At 46.5% G+C, this 25,906-nt stretch overlaps 1 protein-coding gene across 2 annotated transcripts in view; it reads left to right on the plus strand.

Moving 5' to 3' along the window:
- The window catches only part of ALDH18A1 (aldehyde dehydrogenase 18 family member A1), a 284,510-nt gene that overhangs the window by 239,308 nt on the left and 19,296 nt on the right, over positions 1-25,906 (plus strand). For both annotated transcript variants that reach the window (XM_069239691.1, XM_069239692.1), the window contains exon 16: positions 7,056-7,242. In XM_069239691.1, the coding sequence (XP_069095792.1) occupies positions 7,056-7,242 (187 nt within the window). The remainder of the gene's footprint in view (positions 1-7,055; positions 7,243-25,906) is intronic.

Below are 25,906 nucleotides of genomic sequence, written 5' to 3' on the forward strand. Positions count from 1 at the left end.
CATACAGCAGGGGACAGGAAAAATAAGCACCCTTCCCCCCCATTAGGAGAAAGAGAAGGTTGGAGTTCCAGACTGAACAGACACCACAACCAAAAGTGGTGAAAAGAGTTACCCCACCACCCTCTCCTCCGCCCGTGATTAACGTCTCACCAGCACGAACTCCATCACACTCCCCAGCTCACACCACCATAAGCCAGGGTGACCAAGATCAAGACGCATGGGACCTATACGACGCCCCAGTGTCAGATAACAGTCCGGAGGCATACCCTACGAAGCCATCTCCACCAGAAGACAGCACCGCGTATTCTCAAGTGGTGGCTAGAGCAGCACAATTTCACAACGTAAGCCTCCACTCAGAACAGGTCGAGGATGATTTTTTATTCAACACACTCTCCTCCACCCACAGCTCATACCAAAGCCTGCCTATGCTCCCTGGCATGCTCCGGCACGCGAAAGAAATCTTTAAGGAGCCGGTCAAAAGTAGGGCAATCACACCAAGGGTGGAAAAAAAGTATAAGGCGCCTCCTACAGACCCGGTTTTCATCACTACACAGCTGCCACCAGACTCTGTCGTTGTAGGAGCAGCTAGGAAAAGGGCCAACTCTCACACATCTGGAGATGCACCACCCCCAGATAAAGAAAGCCGCAAGTTCGATGCAGCTGGTAAAAGAGTCGCAGCACAAGCTGCAAACCAGTGGCGCATCGCGAACTCCCAGGCACTACTTGCGCGCTATGACAGAGCCCACTGGGACGAGATGCAACATCTCATTGAGCATCTGCCCAAGGACTTACAAAATAGGGCAAAACAAGTGGTTGAGGAGGGACAGACCATTTCCAACAACCAGATCCGCTCCTCCATGGACGCTGCAGATACAGCTGCACGGACAATTAATACATCTGTAACTATCAGAAGGCATGCATGGCTCCGAACGTCTGGATTTAAACCAGAGATTCAACAAGCAGTTCTCAATATGCCTTTTAATGAAAAAGAACTGTTCGGTCCAGAAGTGGACACAGCGATTGAGAAACTCAAAAAAGATACGGACACTGCCAAAGCCATGGGCGCACTCTACTCCCCGCAGAGCAGAGGGAATTACAGCACATTCCGTAAAACGCCCTTTCGAGGGGGGTTTCGGGGTCAGAGCACACAAGCCAGCACCTCACAAGCAACACCGTCCAGTTACCAGGGACAGTATAGAGGAGGTTTTCCGGGACAATATAAAGGAGGGCAATTCCCTAGAAATAGAGGAAGATTTCAGAGCCCCAAAACCCCTACTACTAAACAGTGACTCACATGTCACTCACCCCCTCCACACAACACCAGTGGGGGGAAGAATAAGTCATTATTACAAAGCATGGGAGGAAATCACTACAGACACTTGGGTTCAAGCAATTATCCAACCTGGTTATTGCATAGAATTTCTACAATTCCCTCCAAACATACCATCAAAAGCACAAAATTTGACAACACACCATTCCAATCTCCTGGAGATAGAAGTGCAGGCACAATTGCAAAAGAATGCAATCGAATTAGTGCCAAACACACAAATAAACACAGGAGTTTACTCACTGTACTTTCTGATACCAAAGAAGGACAAAACGCTGAGACCAATCCTAGACCTCAGAGTAGTGAACACTTTCATCAAATCAGACCACTTTCACATGGTCACACTACAAGAAGTATTGCCATTGCTAAAACTACACGACTACATGGCAACTTTAGACCTCAAGGATGCTTATTTCCATATACCAATACACCCATCGCACAGGAAATACCTAAGTTTTGTATTCAAAGGAATACATTACCAATTCAAGGTACTGCCTTTCGGATTAACAACCGCACCAAGAGTCTTTACCAAATGCCTAGCGGTAGTCACTGCACACATAAGAAGGCAGCAAATACATGTGTTCCCATATCTAGACGACTGGCTAATCAAGGCCCATTCGTTAATACAGTGCTCAAATCACACTAATCATATCATACAAACCCTCTTCAAACTAGGGTTCACCGTCAATTTCACAAAATCCAAAATTCTGCAGCGCAAGGTACAACAATACCTGGGAGCCATAATAGACACATCAAAAGGAGTAGCCACTCCAAGTCCACAAAGAATTCGAAATTTCAACACCATCATACAACGCATGTATCCAACACAAAGGATACACGCAAAGATGGTACTACAACTCCTAGGCATGATGTCTTCATGCATAGCCATTGTCCCAAACGCAAGACTGCACATGAGGCCCTTACAACAGTGCCTAGCATCACAATGGTCACAAGCACAGGGTCACCTTCTAGATCTGGTGTTAATAGACCGCCAAACTTACCTCTCGCTTCTATGGTGGAACAACATAAATTTAAACAAAGGGCGGCCTTTCCAAGACCCAGTGCCACAATACGTAATAACAACAGATGCTTCCATGACAGGGTGGGGAGCACACCTCGATCAACACAGCATACAAGGACAATGGAACGTACATCAAACAAAACTGCATATAAATCACCTAGAACTTCTAGCAGTTTTTCAAGCACTAAAAGCTTTCCAACCAATAATAGTTCACAAATACATTCTCGTCAAAACAGACAACATGACAACAATGTATTATCTAAACAAGCAGGGGGGGACGCACTCCACGCAGTTAAGCCTGCTAGCACAAAAGATTTGGCGTTGGGCAATTCACAACCAAATTCGCCTAATAGCACAATTTATACCAGGGAATCCAAAATCAACTCGCAGACAATCTCTCTCGAGATCACCAACAGGTCCACGAATGGGAAATTCACCCCCAAATTCTGAACACTTATTTCAAACTCTGGGGAACACCTCAGATAGACTTGTTTGCGACAAGGGAGAACGCAAAATGCCAAAACTTCGCATCCAGATACCCACACGAACAATCCCAAGGCAATGCCCTATGGATGAACTGGTCAGGGATATTTGCTTACGCTTTTCCTCCTCTCCCTCTCCTTCCTTACCTGGTAAACAAACTCAGTCAAAGCAAACTCAAACTCATATTGATAGCACCAACTTGGGCAAGGCAACCCTGGTACACAACGCTGCTAGACCTATCAGTAGTACCCTGCATCAAATTGCCCAACAGGCCAGATCTGTTGACACAGCACAACCAAAAGATCAGACACCCAGATCCAGCATCGCTGAATCTAGCAATCTGGCTCCTGAAATCCTAGAATTCGGGCACTTACAACTTCCCCAAGAATGTATGGAAGTCATAAAACAAGCCAGAAGGCCATCCACCAGGCACTGCTATGCAAGTAAATGGAAGAGGTTTGTTTGCTACTGCCATATTAATCAAATACAACCATTACACACAACTCCAGAACATGTAGTGGGTTACTTGCTTCACTTACAAAAATCTAACCTGGCTTTCTCTTCCATTAAAATACACCTTGCAGCAATATCTGCATACCTGCAGACTACCTATTCAACTTCCCTATATAAGATACCAGTCATTAAAGCATTCATGGAGGGCCTTAGGAGAATTATACCACCAAGAACACCACCTGTTCCTTCATGGAACCTAAATGTTGTCCTAACTAGACTTATGGGTCCACCTTTTGAACCCATGCACTCCTGCGACATACAGTTCCTAACCTGGAAGGTGGCATTTCTCATCGCCATTACTTCCCTAAGAAGAGTAAGCGAGATTCAGGCGTTTACAATACAGGAACCTTTTATACAACTACACAAGAATAAGGTCGTCCTAAGGACCAATCCTAAATTTTTGCCAAAGGTTATTTCACCGTTCCATCTAAATCAAACAGTGGAACTTCCAGTGTTCTTTCCACAGCCAGATACCGTAGCTGAAAGGGCACTACATACATTAGATGTCAAAAGAGCATTGATGTATTACATTGACAGAACAAAAAACATCAGAAAGACTAAACAACTATTTATTGCATTTCAAAAACCTCATGCAGGAAACCCAATATCAAAACAAGGTATAGCCAGATGGATAGTTAAATGCATCCAAATCTGCTACCTTAAAGCTAAACGACAGCTGCCCATTACACCAAGGGCACACTCAACCAGAAAGAAAGGTGCTACCATGGCCTTTCTAGGAAACATCCCAATGCAAGAAATATGTAAGGCAGCCACATGGTCTACGCCTCACACATTCACCAAGCACTACTGTGTAGACGTGTTATCCGCACAACAAGCCACAGTAGGTCAAGCCGTATTAAGAACATTATTTCAGACTACTTCCACTCCTACAGGCTGATCCACCGCTTTTGGGGAGATAACTGCTTACTAGTCTATGCAAAACATGCGTATCTACAGCGACAGATGCCATCGAACTGAAAATGTCACTTACCCAGTGTACATCTGTTCGTGGCATCAGTCGCAGTAGATTCGCATGTGCCCACCCGCCTCCCCGGGAGCCTGTAGCAGTTTGGAAGTTACCTTCAATTATTTATATATGTATCATCTCAACCTTAAATAAGTGCATACTTAGTCACTCCATTGCATGGGCACTATTACTACAATTCAACTCCTACCTCACCCTCTGCGGGGAAAAACAATCGAAGATGGAGTCGACGCCCATGCGCAATGAAGACAAAAGGAGGAGTCACTCGGTCCCGTGACTCGAAAGACTTCTTCGAAGAAAAACAACTTGTAACACTCCGGCCCAACACCAGATGGCGAGCTATTGCAAAACATGCGAATCTACTGCGACTGATGCCACGAACAGATGTACACTGGGTAAGTGACATTTTCATTCTTTTGACTTGAAGAAATTCAGGGTCCCATATGAAGGATTTGCTACAAGTCAGCAGAGACACGAAGTAATTTTTATTTAAAGGAAGGAAGCTGACCAGTCTAGCCAAGACGTCGGAAACGGTCATGAGAAGCACCCAGCTCACACATGATTTACAGTAAAATTGAAGTAACTTGGATGCAAATTGGAGCTTTCAATCCATACGTATTGTATATTTCTGACTCGAAACACATTCTGAGTATTCTCGAGATTATAAATCAGTATGTCTTACTCATGGAAAAGCCCTATACAGGTCCCCTCCTTTTCACCTCTTTATATGGGTGTAACTGTTTATCAAGGGCAGCCGTCCAAGGAAGGGTATGAAATGGTAAAACTCACTATCTGTTGCTTCCTTTCCCAATTTGACAAAACTCCTCTTGAGGGCTGTTAGCATATTCCATACTATGTCCCGGGCCCAGAAACTCTCTTCCTACCTTCCACTTGTGTGAGTTTTCTAGCAAGATGTTGCTCACTTGGCTAAAACTGATACATCCTGGACCACCGGAAAAGTCAGCTGTATGATTCGAAGGGATGGGGAGTGTGGGTGATTTATGAAAGTATGTGTGTATGCTTATTTGAGTATGCATGGTGTATTGTCTATGCCAGTGCATGCCTCCTACAGTGTGCGTGTGTCAGGAAATTAGTTTTTATAGCCCTACCTCTGCTTCATGGTACTAATTGTGGGAGTGCCTTTTATAGTGGCCCGCATTTAGCTTGGGAGATTGGCGAGTGTCTCTGACATATTGGTAGCATCTTTAACATTTTGTTGGCCACCACCGGGATATTGTGTATCCTTCTGGAATATTGTGGGTTCTCACTGGCATAATAGAAGCAATTCCACAACATGGTCTTCTTTGCCATCTTGTAGACCCCCAAGGCATCAGACTAGGCTATATATTGTTTATTAGTGAACATACTTTCTTTTATTTAAGTATGCATGGTATTATTATTGTTGACATCCATCGCAGTATGGTGGCCATGCAATAAAATGTCCTAGTCTTGGTATTTTGTGGGCATAGTGTTCATGATTGTGGGCAATCCTTGGAATAGACTTGGCGTCCCTGAAATCCAGTGGCCACCTCTTGCATTCAATAGTTATTGCTGGGGAAGATTGTGTCTCTTTTTAGCAGTAGTACACATTTTTGGAAGTATATTTTTCACCCAAAAAAGCTGGTATTTCATAGAAATTGTGGGGTACCAAAAATCTCAAGATGATGTTTAGGGGCTAACTGTCATTGCATTTTCATTGCTTAAAATTGATATTTGGGGGGCATTTCCTGTTGAGTTGAGGACACCTATTGCTAATGTTATTTTATTGCTTCAGGGAGGCACTTTGCTTTTCTTTTCATGAGTCACAGTGGGAGCTTTTCAGTTTCTACATTTATTTTCCATCATCATCACTACTGTCATCTGAGGCAAGTACCTTCCCAACTTTAATGTCTGCTGTCTGAACATGTAAGCTTACTGTAATCTGAACGTACCTCTCTCCATCTCCCCAATATACATCCTAAAATGTTGAGCTGAGGCTTTTCCTACCATGTCCCTTCCAGGTAAATTCCCAGCCACAACCTAGGACTGAGTATCTGTTTGGAAGCAATAGGACGGAACAATGGAAGGATGTGGCCAGTAGAAGTGAAGAAAGAGGGCATGGTGGATAGTGAACCTGTGGAGTGTTGGATGGTTGGGAAGTGTACAAAACGAACTTGCACCATGTGTTTGAGAGCATATTTCCCAGAAACTGTGGTTTAACGAAGAGCACTTTCAGTTACCTTGAAAAGAAGAGCTACCAGTACTGGATGTAGCTCCCATTCAAGCCAGCTACCTACATGACAAGACTGATTTTTGCGATTTAGACACATTGTAGATGTTGAACCTAGAACAGCATAACATGCTTTACTGCTCATTTTCACAGAGGTGAGTTTCCCTCAAGAAAACAAATAAAAGTTCTCATTCTGTAGAATTTCCGCATGTACTGCATTCTGCTGGTGTTTTTTATCTGAATGACAGTTGAGTTTTTCTTGAACTGTTTAGAAAACCCATAGAGATAAGCAAGACATACTTGGTTCCAGGAAACGTATGTGGTAAAAGGCAATATCCTGATACGCCAGCACCAATAAGCCTGGTTTGCTACACAGCTAATGTTTTTAGTGAGTTCATTTCAGAAGCTGTGCTGCACACGTTTATTAATTTGGTCTTTGTGTATAAAGTGTCAGCATGTTTTTATGTCAGTCTTGTTATAAACCAATGAAAACTTTACCTTTTATTTCTTTACACAGGTAAAAATACATGCTGGCCCAAAGTTTGCATCATACTTAACGTTCAGTCCCTCAGAGGTGAAATCTCTTCGTACAGAGTACGGAGATCTGGAGTGTTGCATTGAAGTGGTGGATAGTGTGCAGGATGCCATTGAGCACATTCACAAATATGGCAGCTCACACACAGATGTAATTGTCACAGAAAACGGTAGGTACAATACTTATTCCCTACGTAAAATGTTGTAACTTTATGATGTGCTTAACTGTGTGTGCTTAATATGTGTCACCACAGTATGAATATTGGCTGATCTTTAAAGCATGGTTTTCCCAGACCAAGGATTCTTTACATTGTCTTGCTTCCATTATCTACAGTCCTACTATACCCAGCTGCTCAGGTTTGAAATCTGCATAGTTCTGGATAACTGGACTATATTTGAGTAGTCCATAAATATTTTCTGCTTCATGGTTGATTGTGTGAATCACAGCTTTAGATTTACTAGTGTTTCTAGACCTCTGATAAGTATTTGTGGTCTGTGTTTCATTTTGTTTCACAGTACACCTCAAGAATCTTGAAGTAAAGACAAATTTTGGCTCATTATGACTGGAGTAGAAAAGTGAGGGGGCCTTAGAGTTCATCTAGATAATATTCATAGGTAGTCGTCAACCAAGGGTTCCATTAATTCTTACTTTCACAGTACTTTGCACTGATTGTTTGTGAACACCATCATATTGAAAATAGTGCAGACAGGATAGAATATGTGGTCTTGGATGACTTATCCACTACATGCTTCTAGATGCAGATGCCTTACCTTTGAGTTTCCCGTGGGGTCATACTGGATCCAGAAGATTTTTCATGAGCAGTACCCCTGGGCGTCAGTTGTCGAGGTCATGCATGCCAAAAATGACATTGCGGTTTCCAAAAGGGTATCACCCAGGCACGCCAATGTCTGTTCTTTTCATTTCGTTCCAGATCTGGAGAAGAGCTACTCCTCAGTCATTTTTTGACTGGCCTTTTTTGAATATTTTTTTTTTTTTTTTTTTTTCGATCACTCCTGGTGTGTCTGGAATGTTGTCACATAAGACGGGTCATAAGCCCTGCGCAGTCGGTCATCTGCCAGTGTCGGTGACGGATCCGCACCTCGTCTCTTAGTGGTGTTTGGAGCGTGCACCCCTACATCCTTCTAAGGAAAAGGTAGGGACTCCACCTCCTGGACCCAAAAAAAGCGTTGGCAATGTACTTTGATTCCACCTGTGTGTTCCTGGTGGACAGCCAACTCTATGTGGTGTATGTTGGTGTGAAGAAAGCTTGGGCGGTGTAGGAGCGAACATCTCTTGTTTAGTTGTGCTCTGCCTCAAAGTCTGCTATGCACTGGCCAAGAAGCAACCTCCTGAAGGTTTTCATGCTCATTTCATCAGAGCTAAAGCTGCAACTCCTGCGTTAGTAAGCAGAGTTCCGGTCCTGGACATCTGCCAGGCAGGGCATCTCTGCACACGTTTACCAAACATTACTGTCCGGAAAGTCAGGTCCGTAGGGATAGGCCATTTGCCCGTTCCGTCCTGCATGACTATTGTTTAAAAGTTGTTTGCAAACGCTCCTTCGTGGATGGCATTGCTTGGATATCTATTCAAAGTTAAGGAATCTGCAGCTAGAAGTCTCTAGCAGATGAACAAGTTACTTACCTTGGGTAACACCCTATTTGGTACAGACTATATTTAGTTTCAGACTCCTTACCAGCCCTTTCATCCTCTCTGCTGTGTGAACTGATTTCTAGGGTCTAGGAATACCCCTTTCAGGGTCCTAGTTTTGACACAACAGTGGTCAGTGTTCTTCATGGCTCTGCACTTCTGGCATGACGACGGACACGAAGCCAATCAACGCTATCCACCGGCGCGCAGGGGTACTGCTCATGAAAAATCTTCTGGATCCAATCTGACGCCTGGAGAGAATTCAGAGGTAAGGAATCTGCAGCTAGATATAGTCTCTGCCAGAGAAGGTGTTACCGGAGGGAAGTAACTTGTTCCTTGTTCTTTAAGTCGGATGGTGCATTAACAAAAATACTACAGAAATATTAGGAGAGGGATTTCTGATTGGGAAATAAATTTGATATTTACTGAGGTCTGGGGGAATATCACACACACACACACACACTCTCACACTGAGCATCTGTACTAATGAACGCACTCATTTATTACTACAGTGCAGACGTCTAAATTGCGTTTACCATAGTACAGCACAATTGACACTGGAAAAATAATTCTTACTGCCCCACAAATTGCATGTAACAATTACTTTACACAAGAACTCTAGGTCTCTGGTTTTTAATCCCATTGCACAAATGTAACCCCTTTAACCTGGTTTTAATTAAATACATTTTGTTAAAACAAGTATAAATGAGAAAAACAAATTTAATCGAATACACAAATCAATTAATACATAAAACCAGATAAAAGTTTTATACATGAATTAAAAAAGGAATTTAGACGAGTCACCCGGTAAGCCCATGGCTACATCAGCCCTGTTTCATGTTCTGGCAGACAGGTTAAGATGGTTGCTTATGGATCTAGTAAAGCCCAATATAAACCTGTGCAGTTTGATTTAGATATGGTGGCTACGAGAAAAGCACTAGAAAATTGTAGTTTTCAGCAAGTAATGTTCAATGGTACCCGATTGTGCTGGCAGGCCATCACCACCCTCAATTCAAACAGTACTGTCTTAAATATTCAACTTGTCAAGTTTTTTGACCCGACTGTTCACAAATTAAGCAGGCAGGATGCGAATCGCATTGAGACATCAGCAGTACGTTTGAATATATTCCACGACCGCACGTCAGCCTTGCCAGCGCTCAGTGGCAGCCTTGACCAGTAAAATGATCTAAGCTTGACAAAGGCTTGTCTGGAGTTTTTTTTTGACGGCACGTACTCTTTAATGAGCTAGATTATGGAGGTTCTGGCTTGAAGGAATGTTAAGGAACGGTCAGCCGGTAGTACCAAGGAGGTGTTTGGCTGTCGCACTTGCCTTGGATTTCCCCATATCGGAATTGTTCCCTTTAGCATGGTCATAATCGTTTTAGCGGAGAGCGGGTGTGTCACACGAATAGCTACTTGTAGCCTGCATTGAGATCTCCAGGTTTCTATGGTTACAAGGGATATTGAATTTAACTATGTATTTAGTTTTCAAAGAAAAAAATAAATAAAACACTGTTGCTAATTTTATATTGAAATAAGCTTGATGCTGTCTTGTTTTGTGCATTTTGCACAACTCTGCTTTATTGAGGTACGTTTCTTAATATATTTACAACCTATTTTTTATAACCTAATTTATCTGCACTCGATTATTGAGTTGCTTGCTAGGCCGTTCAGTAATTCTCGTCTGACAGTAATAGCAGAACTGTTTGATTCACTACAGAGTATTTACTGATAATTTGTTTTTTTTTAAACAAAGTCCTTGTATAATTCATTAACTTTTTAATTTATTGTTTACGTTGTCCTATTTGTAATGGTTTTAAGTAACCAAACAAAAAAAAAATACAATTATAATCATTAAAAAAAAATTGTACTGTTCAAGACCAGTCTCAAGAAAATGTAAATGTGATAATGGATAGATTCCTAGGCATTTTATAAAACGTTATCTTAAGATTACTTCAGTGACATGGACTGCTGGTCTGTGTAAAATCAGTAGATATCCTGTAGTAAGTACCTGGGGTCGACTTTTGTCCCAAAGATCTATCTTGATGAGCACAAGCATTCCTGTATCCCTCTGCTTGCGTAAGTATATTAAGCAGTGGCAACACAAACTTGCAACAGGGCTTCTGGGTGTTTTTGTTTCAACTTGACAGGTTACTTAACCTTTTTTAACCGTAGACTGGTCAGACCCATAAATACAGCTTTCATGGCAGGCAAGATGCCTTTCTCTTGGAATTTGGCAAAAATAGTTCGAGTATTTTGGGGACCTATCAAAGCCAATCTGACGTTTTATTTTTCACGGGTGGATATTTCAAGCACGATATTGAGGAATCTCTTGTGGCTACGACTAAGAGGATAGTCTGAAGGAAAAAGCTTTTCAGATGTTCAGTTAGGATGTCTGGTTGTGCTTTGGAATGACCAAACAATGATCGTAACTGTCAAAAGAGAGCACAAGATTATCCATGTAGTATTCATGGATAGAAGGCATCCAGTCAGTGTTGTTTAAGCAAACAAGTCAAGTGCTTTCCCCTCAGATGTGGGCATTCTGGTTGCACTACATGATGTTGCAATGCCCGGATTTCTAACATACACACAAAAGTAAGATGAGGGTCATTACGTCAACAAAGTTATAGATCTAAGGCAGACTATGTAAGGCGTGTAAGGAGTTGTGGCTGATGTACTGCAATAACATGCAGCTCATTTGTCCATTTCTACGCTCTACGATGTAGAGATGTACAAACAACTGCAAAAAAAAAAAAAAGTTATATTTTTAAAACATTTAAGTTGGAAAAGATGCTTGTATGTATCGTGCATTGATTAGGTGTTCAGGCTCATACTAGTCTAATTCGGGTTCATAAGAACGTCAATACATAATAAAAATCATCAAAAACAACCTATCACAAAACCCCTATCAACTGTTAAGATGACAACAGTGTAAAAACCAGCCACTCTTTCTGCAAATTCCGCAGCTACATAGAGGATCATAAAATAAATTAATGTTAAGTCACAAATTAATTGCTCAACATCTGTGAAAATACAAGTGCAGGACAAACTTGGGAAAAAAACCTATCCTTCAAAAGTATAATTAAAAAAAATATATCCTTCAAAAGTAGAAGAAAAAAAATATCTTCTTGGGGGCGATAAAATATTTACACAACAGTGAAGGGTGACCTGTAGAGAGAGACTGTCCCAACCCCTGGCACACATATACCCCGGGTCATAACCTCTGGGGGAAGCTAACAAAATATACAGCTGGTTGAATCTACACCTGTTGAGTAGATAGCAGCCTGTTATTTTTAACATAAACAAGATAGTGCTGCATCATCTGTGACATTGTCAACTACACATACCTTTGAACCAAGGTTTCCAGATGTCTAAAACCTCTATCTCCACAGTTCTTCTTTCTAAAAAGTTGGATTTCGCCCAAGACCTATTTGATTTACAGATTACCTCTGGTTTAGATAAAAGCTCCCACCTACCCAATTGAATAAAGGATTCCTTGGTGCATTTAAGCCCAATCAAGCAGCAGGCAGTCCGTCGTTAACCTCCGATTCAGGGAAAGAGCATCAATAGACCCTGCCCTGATCCAGCCAAACAAAGGCGCCGAGCTAAAATAACTGAGAAAACCAAGCCCCAATTCTTTATGAACACACATGGAGGGGGTACTCTGTGGAACACAGAGTAGCCACCACAATAATTTGTTTTTAGTCACCTGAAACCGGTCAAGAGCCGTATACCCCCAGATCTCGCTGCCGTACGCAGCCTTTGAAGTACATTTGGCCTGCTATATCTACATCAGCATCTTAAGAGGTTTACTGCCCAGCCTCAATGCAAACTGGAGGACTGCACCAATAGATCAAGAGAGCTCCTCAGTGTTAGCACCCAATAGAGGATTCCACAACATGTTAATGAGTCAAACAATACTCCTAAATAAGAGAAAGCCTTCACCTTAGCAACTGCGTGATTACAAATTATAAGATTGTCATTTGGCCGAAATAGGGCACACAACCATCACATAGGATTTCAAAAAGTTCATAAAATTAACAAGAGAGTTTAGAAGAATTTACAGTCCCCTGTCGTCTGCATATGGCATAACAGGAAGGGGTTGATTGCCTACCTGGGAGCATTGAGCCTTAGACTCCAACAGAGCCAGCTCGAGGCTGTTGGGGGGGAAAAAAAGGGTAAATAAAAAAGGGCCAAAGATGCACCCTTGCCTAAGCCCTCTTTCTGTTTTAAAGCAGATGGTATGAGCTGCCAGACTACAGTACCTGACGGACGCAGTTGTATGCGTGTGAAAGACCCACAGATAATATACAATATTAGGATCAGCCCCTATCCCCAGAAGGATACCTCAGGAGTTTCACAGTTGATCCTGTTGAAGGCTGACGTGAGATCCATGAAAGGCAGGTGAAGGGATTGAGGGCAGGTCACGGTGTGTTTAACCACTAGGTATAGATACAGGCACTGGTCAATGGTAGACTTCCTTTGCCTGAAACTGTATTGTACATCACAAATTGTTATTCTCTGCCACCCATTTAGTGAGTCTAGACAGCAGAACACTCCCCATAACCTTTATAACATACTCCATGAGGGATATTGGACAGTACTGTTGTGGGTTACATTTATCCCCCTTTATAAAAACTGGAACATTTTTGGAGGAGGACCAAGAGATAGGAGAATGCTCTCTAACTGAGGCATTTAAAATCTGGATTAACTTGGACCCCCAAACCGCCACCCCATTAAGAAACCGATCTGGAGGTATACCACCTAGGCCCGATGCCTTCTATCTTGATAAACCTTCAATACCTCGGGTAACTTCCTCGAAGTTAAAGGCCAGCATTGACCTACCACTAGGAGGCAGTGCAGGAGCGACCGCCTTCACCAAGGACGCTAAGTAATTATAGATACCTTTTAAAATTAGTTACGCATTGGTCAGCAGCAATGTGATAGCACTTTGCAACATCATTTCTAAAAGGATTGATGAATCCGTGGCAGTGGAGTCTAGACAGGTGTTGAACTCCTGAGCACTGCTATGAAACAAAGCGCATAAATCTTTCAGGCTCAAGCATTGCCCACCTGATGGGTCTTCCTTGATCAGAAAGGGAAAAAGCCAAGAGACTTATGAATGCAGGATAAGATAGGTTGCCACCAACTCATGGTCACAGAGACTGGATTATGCTCACTAAAGACCACATATACAAAGATATACTAATATACAAAAAAAAATGGAATGCTAAAATCACTCCCAACCCACACTACCCTCCAAAGACCCTTAGGACTGGGGACGTACTAAAACACAAAAGGTAAGTAGGGAGGATTCCCCAGGCACCTGTGTGCAGAGTAGTAATCTTGGGTCACTGTACATAGGATACCATGGGGAAGGCGCGGTTGGAGTTTTTGTGTTTTAGGACCCTTCCGAGAGGACCCTGAAGAAACCAGTTACAACAAGGGAGGTTGGATAGTGCTCCAACCCAGAAGAGTTGAGTACCTACATCAGAGAGCCCAGGTACTTAGGGGTGAAGTCGTGTTGGAACCTCCTGTTGAAGTCAGTGGGTTGTCCAGCTGTTCTTGTGACCCCTGGACCAGGTCGGTGGAACCAGGCGTGGATTCCTGAAGAAGAGGACCTTAGAAAAGAGGGGACACAGTCCAGACCACCCAGAGGTGCGCAGGGAGTGCTGTATGGCAATGCCTACCCTTCTCGAAGATGCTTTCCTGTTGGATGGTGGATGAAAAAGTGCAGCAGTGGGATCCAGGCAACACAGTAGTATCCCGGGAGTCACCAACGAGCTTCCCCACGCCGATTGTCGAATTGCAGAGTCGTCGCCGGTTATCGCGACTACCAACAAGCCTTGGCAACTGCAGCAAAGTGTTGCACTGAGTTTGCAGGGTCTGTGGGGACCAGCAATGTCTAGGTGACCACCCTTGGCAGGTAGGTCAGTGCCAGCCCTTAGCACACAGAAGAGCCGGGAGGACTCTATGGAGCCCAAAGCAGGACCCAGTGGCAACAGGCATAGGTAAACCTATGCAGCCCTGCAAAGAAGGATGCCACATCGCAGGAGTTTACAGAAAGGATGTTGTTCTTGAAGTAGGAGAGTGCTAGAGGCTGGGTCTTCCTGAAGCTAGGAGGTCACCGGACTGGAGAGCCAATAAGCCTTGGCAACGACAAGCAGATGCAGTGCACAGGGATTCGAGCAAAGCAGCTCCATCGAGGGACCACAGACTTCCCAGATGCAAGGTAGATAGGGCAGACCTCTGAAGAGCTACAGAACCACCACCTGTGTTGTAGAGCCTCAGAGTCTGTGTGACAGGAGGATCTACTAGGCGGTCGTCGTTGAGGTGTCTGCGGATGCATGGGAGTGACTCCTTCACTCCAAGAGAAATTCCTTCCTTTTTTCCCTGTATGCAGGCAGAGTCCCTGTTACTCTGGAGGATGCATGGCCACAGGGTTGCAGAAGTCTCAGCGGAACTTTGAAACAAAGTTGCAGTAGGAGCCCTCCTACTGGTTACAGTCTTGTTCGTTCCAATGAAGAAAGGCAGCGGTTTTGGTGTCCAGGTTGCAGAAGTTTCTTGCAGAGGAGACTTGCAGATGGTTCCTGAAGTCTTGCATCCTCAGGGGAGCCCTTAAGTAACCCAGGAAGGGAATTGGACACTTACCTCAGTGACCCGCCTATGAAAGGGGGTCAGAAATGTCACCTTGCTGGACTAACCAGTCAGATGCTTCTTATTTCCAAGATGGCAGAATCAAGTGGCCACCAGGCAGAGCTCTGTGCATCTCCCTAGGTGGAGAGCTGGGCAAGGGGATGGTCCACTCCCCTGTCCTTTGTGTGGTTCCACACCAGAGCAGGAACTGGGGGTTCCTGCATTGGTGCAAACCGGGTTATGCAAGAAGGGCATCAAATGTGCCCTTCAGAGCAGTCTGGTGGCACTCGGAGGCACCCCAACCCCAGCCCGTAGACCACTATTTCTAAAGAAGAGGTGGTCACACCTCTCTCTTACAGGAAATCTGTTGTTCTGCCTTCCCCTGCCAGAACTAGGCTCAGCAGCAGGAGGGGCAGAACAGTGTCTGGGGTCGGCAGCAGCATGGGTTGGCTGCAGACCCTGCAAGGCTGTATATGCAGACTTTGGGGTATCCCCCATAGTACATGGTATCATGCAACCAGCACTGGAATCAGTGTGGTTGTATGATTCCAATATGTTTGATACCAAACATGCCTATGTTCAGTGAACTATTATGTAGTTGGACAACTTGTGTTGACCAGTGTCGACTGCCATACCTTAAGATGTCTTCCTCACACTTAAAAAGCCTAGGGAATGGAGTCTGGGGTTCGTAGGGTCACCTCTGCTCATGCAGGAGTGTCCTCACTTATAACCATGCACCCTGCCCTTGGGTTGAAGGGCTTACCTTACAGGGTCAGAGTGCAGTGACCACGATATAAGGCAACCCTGTTATCAAGAGTGAAAGTTGCTTGCACCATTTCACACAGGCTGCCATGGCAGGCCTGTAGTCATTTTGCATTGGCCCCCATGGGCGGCATAATGCATGCTGCAGCCCATGGGGGACCCCTAGTGTACCAATGCCCTGGGTACCATTTACTAGGGACTTACATGGGTGCACCAGTATGCAAATTGTAGGGGTAAAAGTTACCATACAAGTAAATCTAGGGGAGAGATCACGGACACTGGGGTCCTGGTTGGCAGGATCTCAGTGTGCTGCGGCCTAAACATACTGATACCAGGCAAAAAATTGAGGTAACTATGACAGAAAGGTCCTTCTTACCTACAGCTGCAACCACACATCTGAGGCCACATAACCCACTGGGATGCCCTGCTCTGGCCCCCACTGGCAGACAAGGATACTGCCCACTGGAACCTCGGGTGATTTGGAGGTGACGATCAATGGGCATTACCCAGGGCCCTCATAGTACCACTTCTGCCACAGTGTTGATGGAGCCCTGAATTACTACGCCAGCATGACTGAGACTGTTAGCCCCTGGTGTGTGCACCATAGGAGGTGGTGCTTTGGGCCTGAATCCTACCTCTCGACCCCCTCCCCCTGCACTCCCCCCACCCCCCCCCTCCCCTCTCCCCCACCCGACCTCCCCCCCCCCATTGAAGAGGTTGGCTGTTGAGTCTGTGAGGTGGGGGGAGGGGGGTCAGTGTGGTGCTCACCGGCCCCTGAAATGTCATCTGGATTGCGACTGGGACACCTCTACCTTCAGGACCACACTATGAGTTTCCCTCCTCTTCCGAGGACCACTGGGACTGGGAGATATTGCTGTCCCTTGGTGACTGTCTACAAGACCCTCTATACGTAAGGACTTCTGGAGTGGTGGGCCTGGGCTTCTGAGACCGAAGGTGCGAACAGGGCGCAGAGGGATGGGAGGGTGCTCCAACCCCTCTAGTTATTTCTCCCCTGGCAGTCGGCATGCACTGCCATCGCCAGCCCTCTCCACTTTCCCTCTCTCCCCCTTTGACTACACCCTCTGCCTACTGCAATTATGATGGGAGGCAAGAGTAGTAGAGGAGGGCACCAAACTAAACTGCACAGAATAACTCAGCCTAAGGACTCTACCGGGGCCACCGTGATGGATGAAGCACACTGACTGATCCGGCACACTCTGAGGGGTACAATCTTATTCTGAAATACATAATGGCAGCTATACAGATTGTCCGTGTAGGAAGCTGGCCTGGTGTGTGGTGGGTACCTAAGGTACTTACACCTTATACCAGGTCCAGGTATTCCCTCTTAGTGAAGTGTAGGCAGTGTCTAGAAGCCAGACTCTCTAGAGGTAGCTGTGGTTGAGCAGCCAAGGCTTATCTAGGAAACATGCAAAGCTCATGCAATACCACTGTAGTCACACAGCACTTAAACACATGAAAGAAAACAGTTGTACAAAAGTAAAGGTACTTTATTTTTGGAACACAATGCCACAAAATACTAAAAGAGAAACCCCCCAATAGGAGGTAAGTAATACACTAAATATATACACTAGCAATCAGAAATAGACATAGAAAATGTTAGAAAACTGTGCAAATAACCGCAATAACCAGCAACAACCAATAGTGACCCTAGGGGGAGCCTCACCTAGGTAAGTGGAATGTGTAGAGGGGAGCAGGGGAAGAGTTCCTGATGGATGTAGAAGATGTCCCATGCTGGAGTGAAGATTGCAGACAGGTGTCCATGCAGGAATTCCACCAACAAGCCTTGGCAAAGGCAAACTTACGTTTAGTGGAAAAGTGGTGCTGCCGGGGACCAGCAAGGCCCAGGAAGACTCAACCCAGGAGGGGGGGAGCCAAAACATCGCAGAGCACCCACAGGAGTCCCTCAGGACGGGGCATACATGCGTTGCAGAAGAAGCCCACGCAGCACTACAGAAAAGGATCCCACACCGCAGGAGAACCAGGCAGAGGGCTGAGCGTCGCAGGAAGGAGTGCTGGGGACTGGAGCTACATGTCGCCTGAAGATCCCTTGGAGGAGATGCAAATAAGCCTTGGCAGCTGCAAGAGACACAGTGCACTGGGGGACTGTCCTGCATGGGAAGCCAAGGGCTTACCTCCACCAAAGCTGGACAGCTGGCAGTGAGGACCAAGAGGACTACTCAGGACCACCACTACTGATGCAGGACCTATGCAGCTTAAGCTGAGGGGAGATCCACGCAGCTGGTCGTTGTTTGATGCAGGTGCCTGCAGATGCAGGGGAGTGACTCCTTCACTCCTAAGGAGGATTCCTTCTTGTGCAGGCTGAAGAGTTACTGTCTTCTGAGGATGCATAGCCGTGGAAATGTTGCAAAACTGGCAGGAGCCGTGGAAACAAAGTTGCAGAAGAGTCTTCTTCATTGATTGCACTGTTGGTGGTTCCTGGAGGGTCAAGTCGCAGTTCCAGTGGCCAAAAGTGGAGGTTGCAGAGAAATCTGCTGGAGTCTTGCAAGCCGAATCTGAGGACCAATACAAGAGAGAGACCCTACATAGCGCTGAAAGGGGGATTGGTCACCTAGCCAGTTAAAACACCTATCAGGAGGGGGCCCTGGCGTCACCTGCCTGGCCTGGCCACTCATATGCTCCCAGAGTTCCCTGCCAACCTTGGAATAAAGATGGCAGAACCCAGGGACCCTCTAGAGGATGGGGTGGTGATGGACAAGGGAGTGGTCGCTCCCCTTTCCATTGTCCAGTTTCGCGCCAGAGCAGGGACTGGGGGTCCCTGAACCGGTGTGGACTGGTTTATGCACAGAGGGCACCAAATGTGCCCTTCAAAGCATACCAGTGGCTTGAGGAGGCTACCCCTCCCAAGCCAGTCACACCTATTTCTAAAGGGAGCGGGTGTAACCTCCCTCTCCCAAAGGAAATCATTGGTTCTGCCTTCCTGGGCTTGATCAGATCAAGCAGCAGGAGGGCAAAACCCTGTCTGAGGGGTGGCAGCAGCTTGGGCTGCCTAGAAAACCATGTAAGACTGGTGGTAGCAGTGCTGGGGGACCTCTAAGAAACCCCCGTAGTGCCTGGAATCATACTTCTATACTTGCAACAGTATTGAGGTATGATTCCGACCTGTTTGATGCCAAACATGCCCAGGTTAGGTGTTACTATTATGTAGCTGGACATAGGTAGTGACCTATGTCCAGTACACGCGTAAAATGGCATCCCCGCACTCACAAAGTCCAGGAAAATGGATCTGGAGTTTGTGGGAGCACCTCTGCTAATACAGGGGTGCCCTCACACACAGGTACCTGCACCCTGCCCTCTGGGCTGAGAGTGCATACCATAGGGGTGACTTATAGTGACCTTGTGCAGTGACCTGTAGTGAAAATGGGTGCATGCACTTGTTTCACGCAAACTGGAGTCTCTGGCCTACCGAACACTTTGCATGGGCTCCCTATGGGTGGCAGAATAACTGCTGCAGCCCATAGGGTTTCTCTGGAACCACAATACCTGGGTACCTAGGTCCCATATACTAGGTACTTACATGGGTGGACCAGTATGCCTATTATGGGAAGAAAAAGGTACAGTTACCAATTTAGAAGGAAGAGAGCATAACCACTGGGGTCCTGGTTAGCAGGATCCCAGTGGACACAGTCAAACACACTGACAACAGGCAGAAAATGGGGGTAACCATGCCAAGAAAGAGGGCACTTTCCTACGTACCCCTCCCGCACTCCCCCAAACGAAGGACAAGAAGGCTAACCTTGCCCAGATGAGTCTTCATTGTCTAAGTGGAAATGTCTGGAGAGTCCATCTGCATTGGAGTGGTTACTCCAAGGTCTAGGTTCTACTGTATAGTCCATTCCCTGTAGGGATATGGCCCACCTCAACAATTTGGGGGTTTCTCCTTTCATCTGTTTGAGCCATAGAAGGGGCTTGTGGTCTGTTTGAACAATAAAGTGAGTGCCAAACAAGAATGGCCTCAGCTTCTTCATGGCCAGACCACAGCAAAGGCCTCCATTTCTGTAGCTGACCAACACCTCTCTCTGGCGGGCAACTTTCTGCTTATGAAAGCAACTGGTTGAACTCGGGCCTCGGTGTTGAGCTGTGAACGTACTGCCCCAACCCCTACCTCTGAAGCATCAGTTTGAACTATGAATTTCTTGGAGTAGTCAGGGCTTTTTAACACAGATGCTGAGCACATGGCTTGTTTGAGGTCCACAAAAGCTATTTGACAGCTAGCTGTCCATTGTAACTTTCTTTTGGCATTATTTTTGATGTGAGGTCATTAGGGGGAGCTACAATGGAGCCATAATCCTTAATGAACCTCCTGTAATACCCAGTAAGGCCCAATAAGGCTCTTACCTGGTTCTGTGTAGAAGGGGAGTCCATCTAAAATAGTTTGGATCTTCCCCTGTAGTGGTTGAATCTGGCCTCCACCTACCAGTTAGCCCAGATACACAACCTTCCCCTGCCCTATCTGGCACTTAGAGGCCTTGACAGTAAGGCCTGCTTTCTGCAGAGCCTCCAAAACATTTCAGAGGCGGACCAGATGTTCATTCCAGGTTGGGCCAAAGACAGCTATATAGTCCAGATAAGCTGCACTATAGGCTTCCAACCCTTGGAGGACTGTATTCGCCAGCCTCTGAAAAGTGGCATGTGCATTTTTCAAACCAAAGGGCATAACAGTGAATTGATAATCCCCTCGAATGGTTGAAAATGCAGTCTTTGGTTTTGCATCATCTGACCATTTGATCTGCCAAAATCCTGCAGTCAAATAAAATGTGCTTAGATACTTGGCAGATGCCAGTGTATCTATTAGCTCATCTGCCCTAGGAATAGGGTGAGCATCCATTTTTGTGACTGTTGAGCCCTCTGTAATCAACACAGAATCTCATCTCCCTTTTCCCATTTTGGGAGTGGGGTTTTGGGACCAGCACCACTAGGCTAGCCCTGGGGCTGTCAGAGTGCTCTGACTCCTCGGTCTAGTATCTTTTGCACCTCTGCCTTGATGCAGTCTGACATGGTCAGGTTGCCAGTAAATTTTACTTTTAATAGGCAAACTGCCCCTGTGTCAATGGTTTGTTCACACCATGTTGTCTTACCAGGTGACAGAGAAAACAGCTCTGAAAACCACCCCAGGAGATTCCTGCAGTCCTCTTTCTGAAACTCAGAAAGACCATCTGCTAGAACAACTCCATCCACTGAGCCATCAGCTGCAGTGGTGGAGACGAGGTCAGGGAGAGGGTCACTTTCTTCTTCCTGTCCCTGTCATAGTAGGGTTTAAGGCGGTTCACATAAAGGACCCTGAGGGGGCTTCTGGGAGTACCTAGGTCAACCAAATATGTGGCCTCACCCTTCTTCGCCACTATAGTATGGGGACCACTCCACTTGTCTTGGAGTGCCCTGGGAGCCACAGGCTCCAGGACCCACACCTACTGTCCTGGCTGGTAAGCCATTAGGACAGCCTTCTGGTCATGCCACTGCTTCTGCAGTTCTTGGCTGGCCCGCAGGGTTTTAGTGCCCTTTTTCATGTACTCTGCCTTCCTGGATCTGAGGCCAAGTACATAAAACACAATATCTTGTTTAGGCTTGAGAGGTTGTTCCCAGCCCTCCCTTACAAGAGTAAGTGGACCCCTAACAGGGTGTAGAAACAGAAGCTCAGAGGGGCTGTATCCCACTCCCTTCTAAGGAACCTCCACGTAGGCAAAAAGGAAGCATGGCAGTAGGTAGGACATCCCATCTCCTCCTGAGTTTCTCCAGAGAGTCCCACGATCATGCCCTTGAGAGTTTTATTGAACTTCTCTACCAACCCATTGGTTTGGGGGTGGTAATGGGTGGTGAACTTATAAGTTATACCACATTCCTTCCACATGGCCATAAGGTATGCAGACATGAAGTTTGTACCTCTGGTCAGATACCACCTCTTTTGGGAAGCCCACCCTTGAGAAGATTCCCTGGAGGGCTTTTGCCACGGCAGGAGCTGTAGTGGTCCTCAGAGGTATAGCCTCTGGATACCTGGTGGCATGGTCCACCACCACCATTATGAATCTGTTTTCAGAGGCAGTGGGCGGGCCTTGGGGGCCAACAATATCCACCGACCCTCTCAAAGGGAATCTCAACCCCACTGGTAATGGGATTAAGGGGGCCTTTGAAGTGCCACCTGTTTTTCCACTGGCTTGGCAGGTGACACATGAGCTTCAAACTCCTTTGTCTGTCCCAAGTCTTGCTTTGCCCAGGTGACCTGCCAGGGGTATGTCATAGGCAAGGGTCAATAGAAAATCTCTATACTGCAGAGGTACTACAAACCTCCTGGTGACACCGGGTTTGGGTTCTCTTGGCTCCGAGTATAAGAGGTTGTCTTCCCATTACACCTTGTGGGTGCCACTGACATCCCCTGCTTCCTGAAGGACAGCTTGCTGTCTTAACCCTTCCAGTGTGGGACAGGTTTTCTGTGCCCATTCTGAATTCCTCCCTGGCAGCACCCCCCCCCCCCCCCGCACATAAGAGTTCAGCTGTGTCGGCATTCAACTCTTCAGGTGTAGGTTCTGCCAGGGGTGTGGATTCCTCCTCCTCAAAGGGGGAATCCTTACTGGAGAGTGGGGTAGGGGGCCCTTTCTACCTTTTGGCTTTAGGAGCCTCTTGGGCCATTATTCCAGGCTCCAAGATTCCTTTCTCTTTTTGCTTTTTGACCTGTACCCTGGTCAAAGTAAAAACATGCCCTGGTATGCCCAGCACTGATGCGTGGGCCTCCAACTCCACTTCAGCCCAAGCTGAAGTCTCCAAGTCATTCCCTAAGGAACTCTCTACAGGTAGGTCTGTGAACACTACAACTCTCTTTGAGCCAGTAACCTTCCAATCCCCCACCTCCTGAAAACAACAACTGCCATGGGGTGGCACACAATGTTGTTGTGGGAGTCAGTCACTTGGTACTGATGACCAAGTAGGTGTTGCTCGGGTGACACCAGTTTTTCAGTCACCATAGTGATACTGGCACCTGTGTCCCTGTAGGCCTCTGGCTGAACACCATTTATTAAGGGTAGCTGCCTGTACTTACCCATGTTACGGGGACGGGCAGCAAGAGTGGAAAAATCAGTACCCCCATCTGAGACTAAAACTGCCTCAGTAGCCTCCCTCACTAAACCAGCCCCCACCATACTTCCTAAAGTGAGTCTACCTACACCCTTGGAATGGCTATTGTTACCTGACCCACTACTACTGCTGTTGATAGGGGCATTAGTGGTAAATGTGGGGGTTGTAGTGGTGGGTGGCTTGGTGCTTTTCTTAGGGCAGGAGCTGTCTCCTGGCCTATGAACTTTGTTCCTACAAAGCACCAGGGCTTCTTGCTATGGAAGAGGAAGAGGTTTTGTACCCACCCCCAGAGGAACGTTGTGGGCCTGATAAAGACTCTAGGTTTGGGTTTTGTCCCCACCTTTGTCCTGAGACTTAACTGCTTCCTTTTTCATCTTTGTCACCCCCCATGTGAGCTTTTCTGCTCACCCTTGTTCTGACCCATTTGTCTGCCGCCTTTCCCATTTCTTGGGGAGAGGTCATATCTGGTTCTACCAAGTACTGGTGCAACAAATAAGACACACAATTGTTAAGTATGTTTTTTCAGAATCAGATTGTATAAGCCCTCATTGTCAGTGACATTGCTACCATGTAACCAGCCCCCAAAGCCTTCATTGAGCAAGCCACAAAATCACCCAATTTTGGGAGGACTATTTCCTGGTCGTTGTGAACTTTATCCTGTACTGTTCTGTGGTGAGACCAAAACATCCAAAAGAGCAACCCTGTGATACTCTGAGGGACCCTCCTGACCTTCAGTGTCCAGATCTTCTCTTTCTAACAATGCAGGGCTAGAGTCTACATCCTCCTCCCTCCCCTCCTGGCCACCAGCATGGTCCTTGACATCCTGGAGGAGAAGGAATAGGAGAAGACTCTTGTTAGGGTTCCTCCCTGTCTTCAGGTTCCTTTCTTTGCACTTCTCCCTCAGCTCCTGAAAGGTGAGGCTCTCATAAGGAGTCCATAGCCTGGGATGTGCCCTATCCTGAACACATGTTTGTGTTAGAGTGGTGTAGGGTGTGCCTAACCTCCCTAACTTCTAGTGTCTCTTAGAGAAGTTTGGAGCAAGGGCTATGCCTATCCCTCTCTTACTCAAACCCCAGAGACTATGGCCCTCATTATGACCGCCGATGGCATGCTGGTGCACAACCGCCATATAATGATGCAAGTAGAGAACTGGCTGCAAAGCAGCCAGTTCACTACCACCCACCACCAGGGCTGAGTCAATGGCTGGGCTGAAGGTAGTCACCGTCAACCATGGACCGCGGGTGGGATATTGATCCCATTCCCACCAGCGATTTCCTGGCAGGGTACCCTGCCAGGTAACCCCTGGCTGAAAGCATTTTTGTGGCAGGAATTGTCATTACTGTCACCAGTATGTAACACGCCAGCCCCCCCACCCCCCACACACTGCCACAACATCCACCCACCCCCCAAGCCCCTAGACCCACCCCCACCAACTAACCCCAAAAGTCAAACCCCCACTCCTCCTCCCCTGATCTCCCTGTAGGCCCTCCCCAATTCCCCCTCACCATTCCCCCCGTTCAGGACCTGCCCCACCTCCCTCCCCCCAGAAAAACATGCATGCATCCACACTTGCACACACTCACACAAACCGACACTCCCACACGCCCTCCACCCTCCCAAGCATACATGCGCGCACACATGCCTACACATGCACACACGCGTACCAAAACCCTCAGTCACACACGCACCCATTCACAGACAGACAGACATACATACACACATACATACATGCAGACACACATTCCTCCTTCACACACACGCACACCCCCGTGCACGCACTCAATCACTCCACACACTCCCATCCCCCTTCCCTCTCGGACTGCATTTACCTTTTCTGTGGCGCTGCTGCAGGAGGGAATGGGCTAGCTGGATGCTGCTCTGCTGGCAGCGCTTCATCTCCATACACCGCAACGCCTATTATTGCCTCATAATAGGCGTGGCAGTGTTTGGCTGACGGATCAGTGAGGGTGGAGCAGCATCCACCTCCGCCACCGACTGCCAGTGTGGCATCTGGCGGTTCACACCCCCATCAATGATGGTGTGCCACCAGGCGTCATATGACGGTCATATATGGCATCATGGTATGGCGGTTATGACCTCAGCGGTCCACTGTTTGGACCGCCGAGATCATAATGAGGGCCTGTGTCCTAAAACTAGGTATAAGTGTAGATCCCTAGCTAGTAAGTGGTCTTTCTTGGGGAAAGTACCAAGTGACAGAGTGGGAAGGCAATTGCAAGTGCTTATCCCACCGCTGCACCACCAATGTGGGAAGATGGCCTGGCGTGTGGTGGGTACCTAGGGTACTTACACCTTATACCAGGTCGCCCCTCTTAGTGAAGTGTCTAGAAGTCAGGCTCTCTAAGGGTATCTGTGGATGACCAGCCAAGGCTTATCTAGGAGACCTGCAAAGCTCATGCAGTACAACTGTAGTCACACAGCACTTAAGCACATGAAATAAAATACTCAGTGTTTCAAAAATAAAGGTACTTTATTTTAGTGACACAATTACCAAAAAGTACTAGATAGGCAAACCTCCAATAGGAGGTAAGTAACACACTAGATATGTACACTAGTAATCAGAACTAGGCATAAATAGCAGTAGAAAACAGTCCAATAGACAATAGTGACCCTAGGGGAGCCCAACCATATACTAAAAAATGGAATGCGAATGCAGGACCCTCACC

Source organism: Pleurodeles waltl, chromosome 6 (genome assembly GCF_031143425.1).
Source record: "Pleurodeles waltl isolate 20211129_DDA chromosome 6, aPleWal1.hap1.20221129, whole genome shotgun sequence".
NCBI classification, from domain to species: Eukaryota; Metazoa; Chordata; class Amphibia; order Caudata; family Salamandridae; genus Pleurodeles; species Pleurodeles waltl.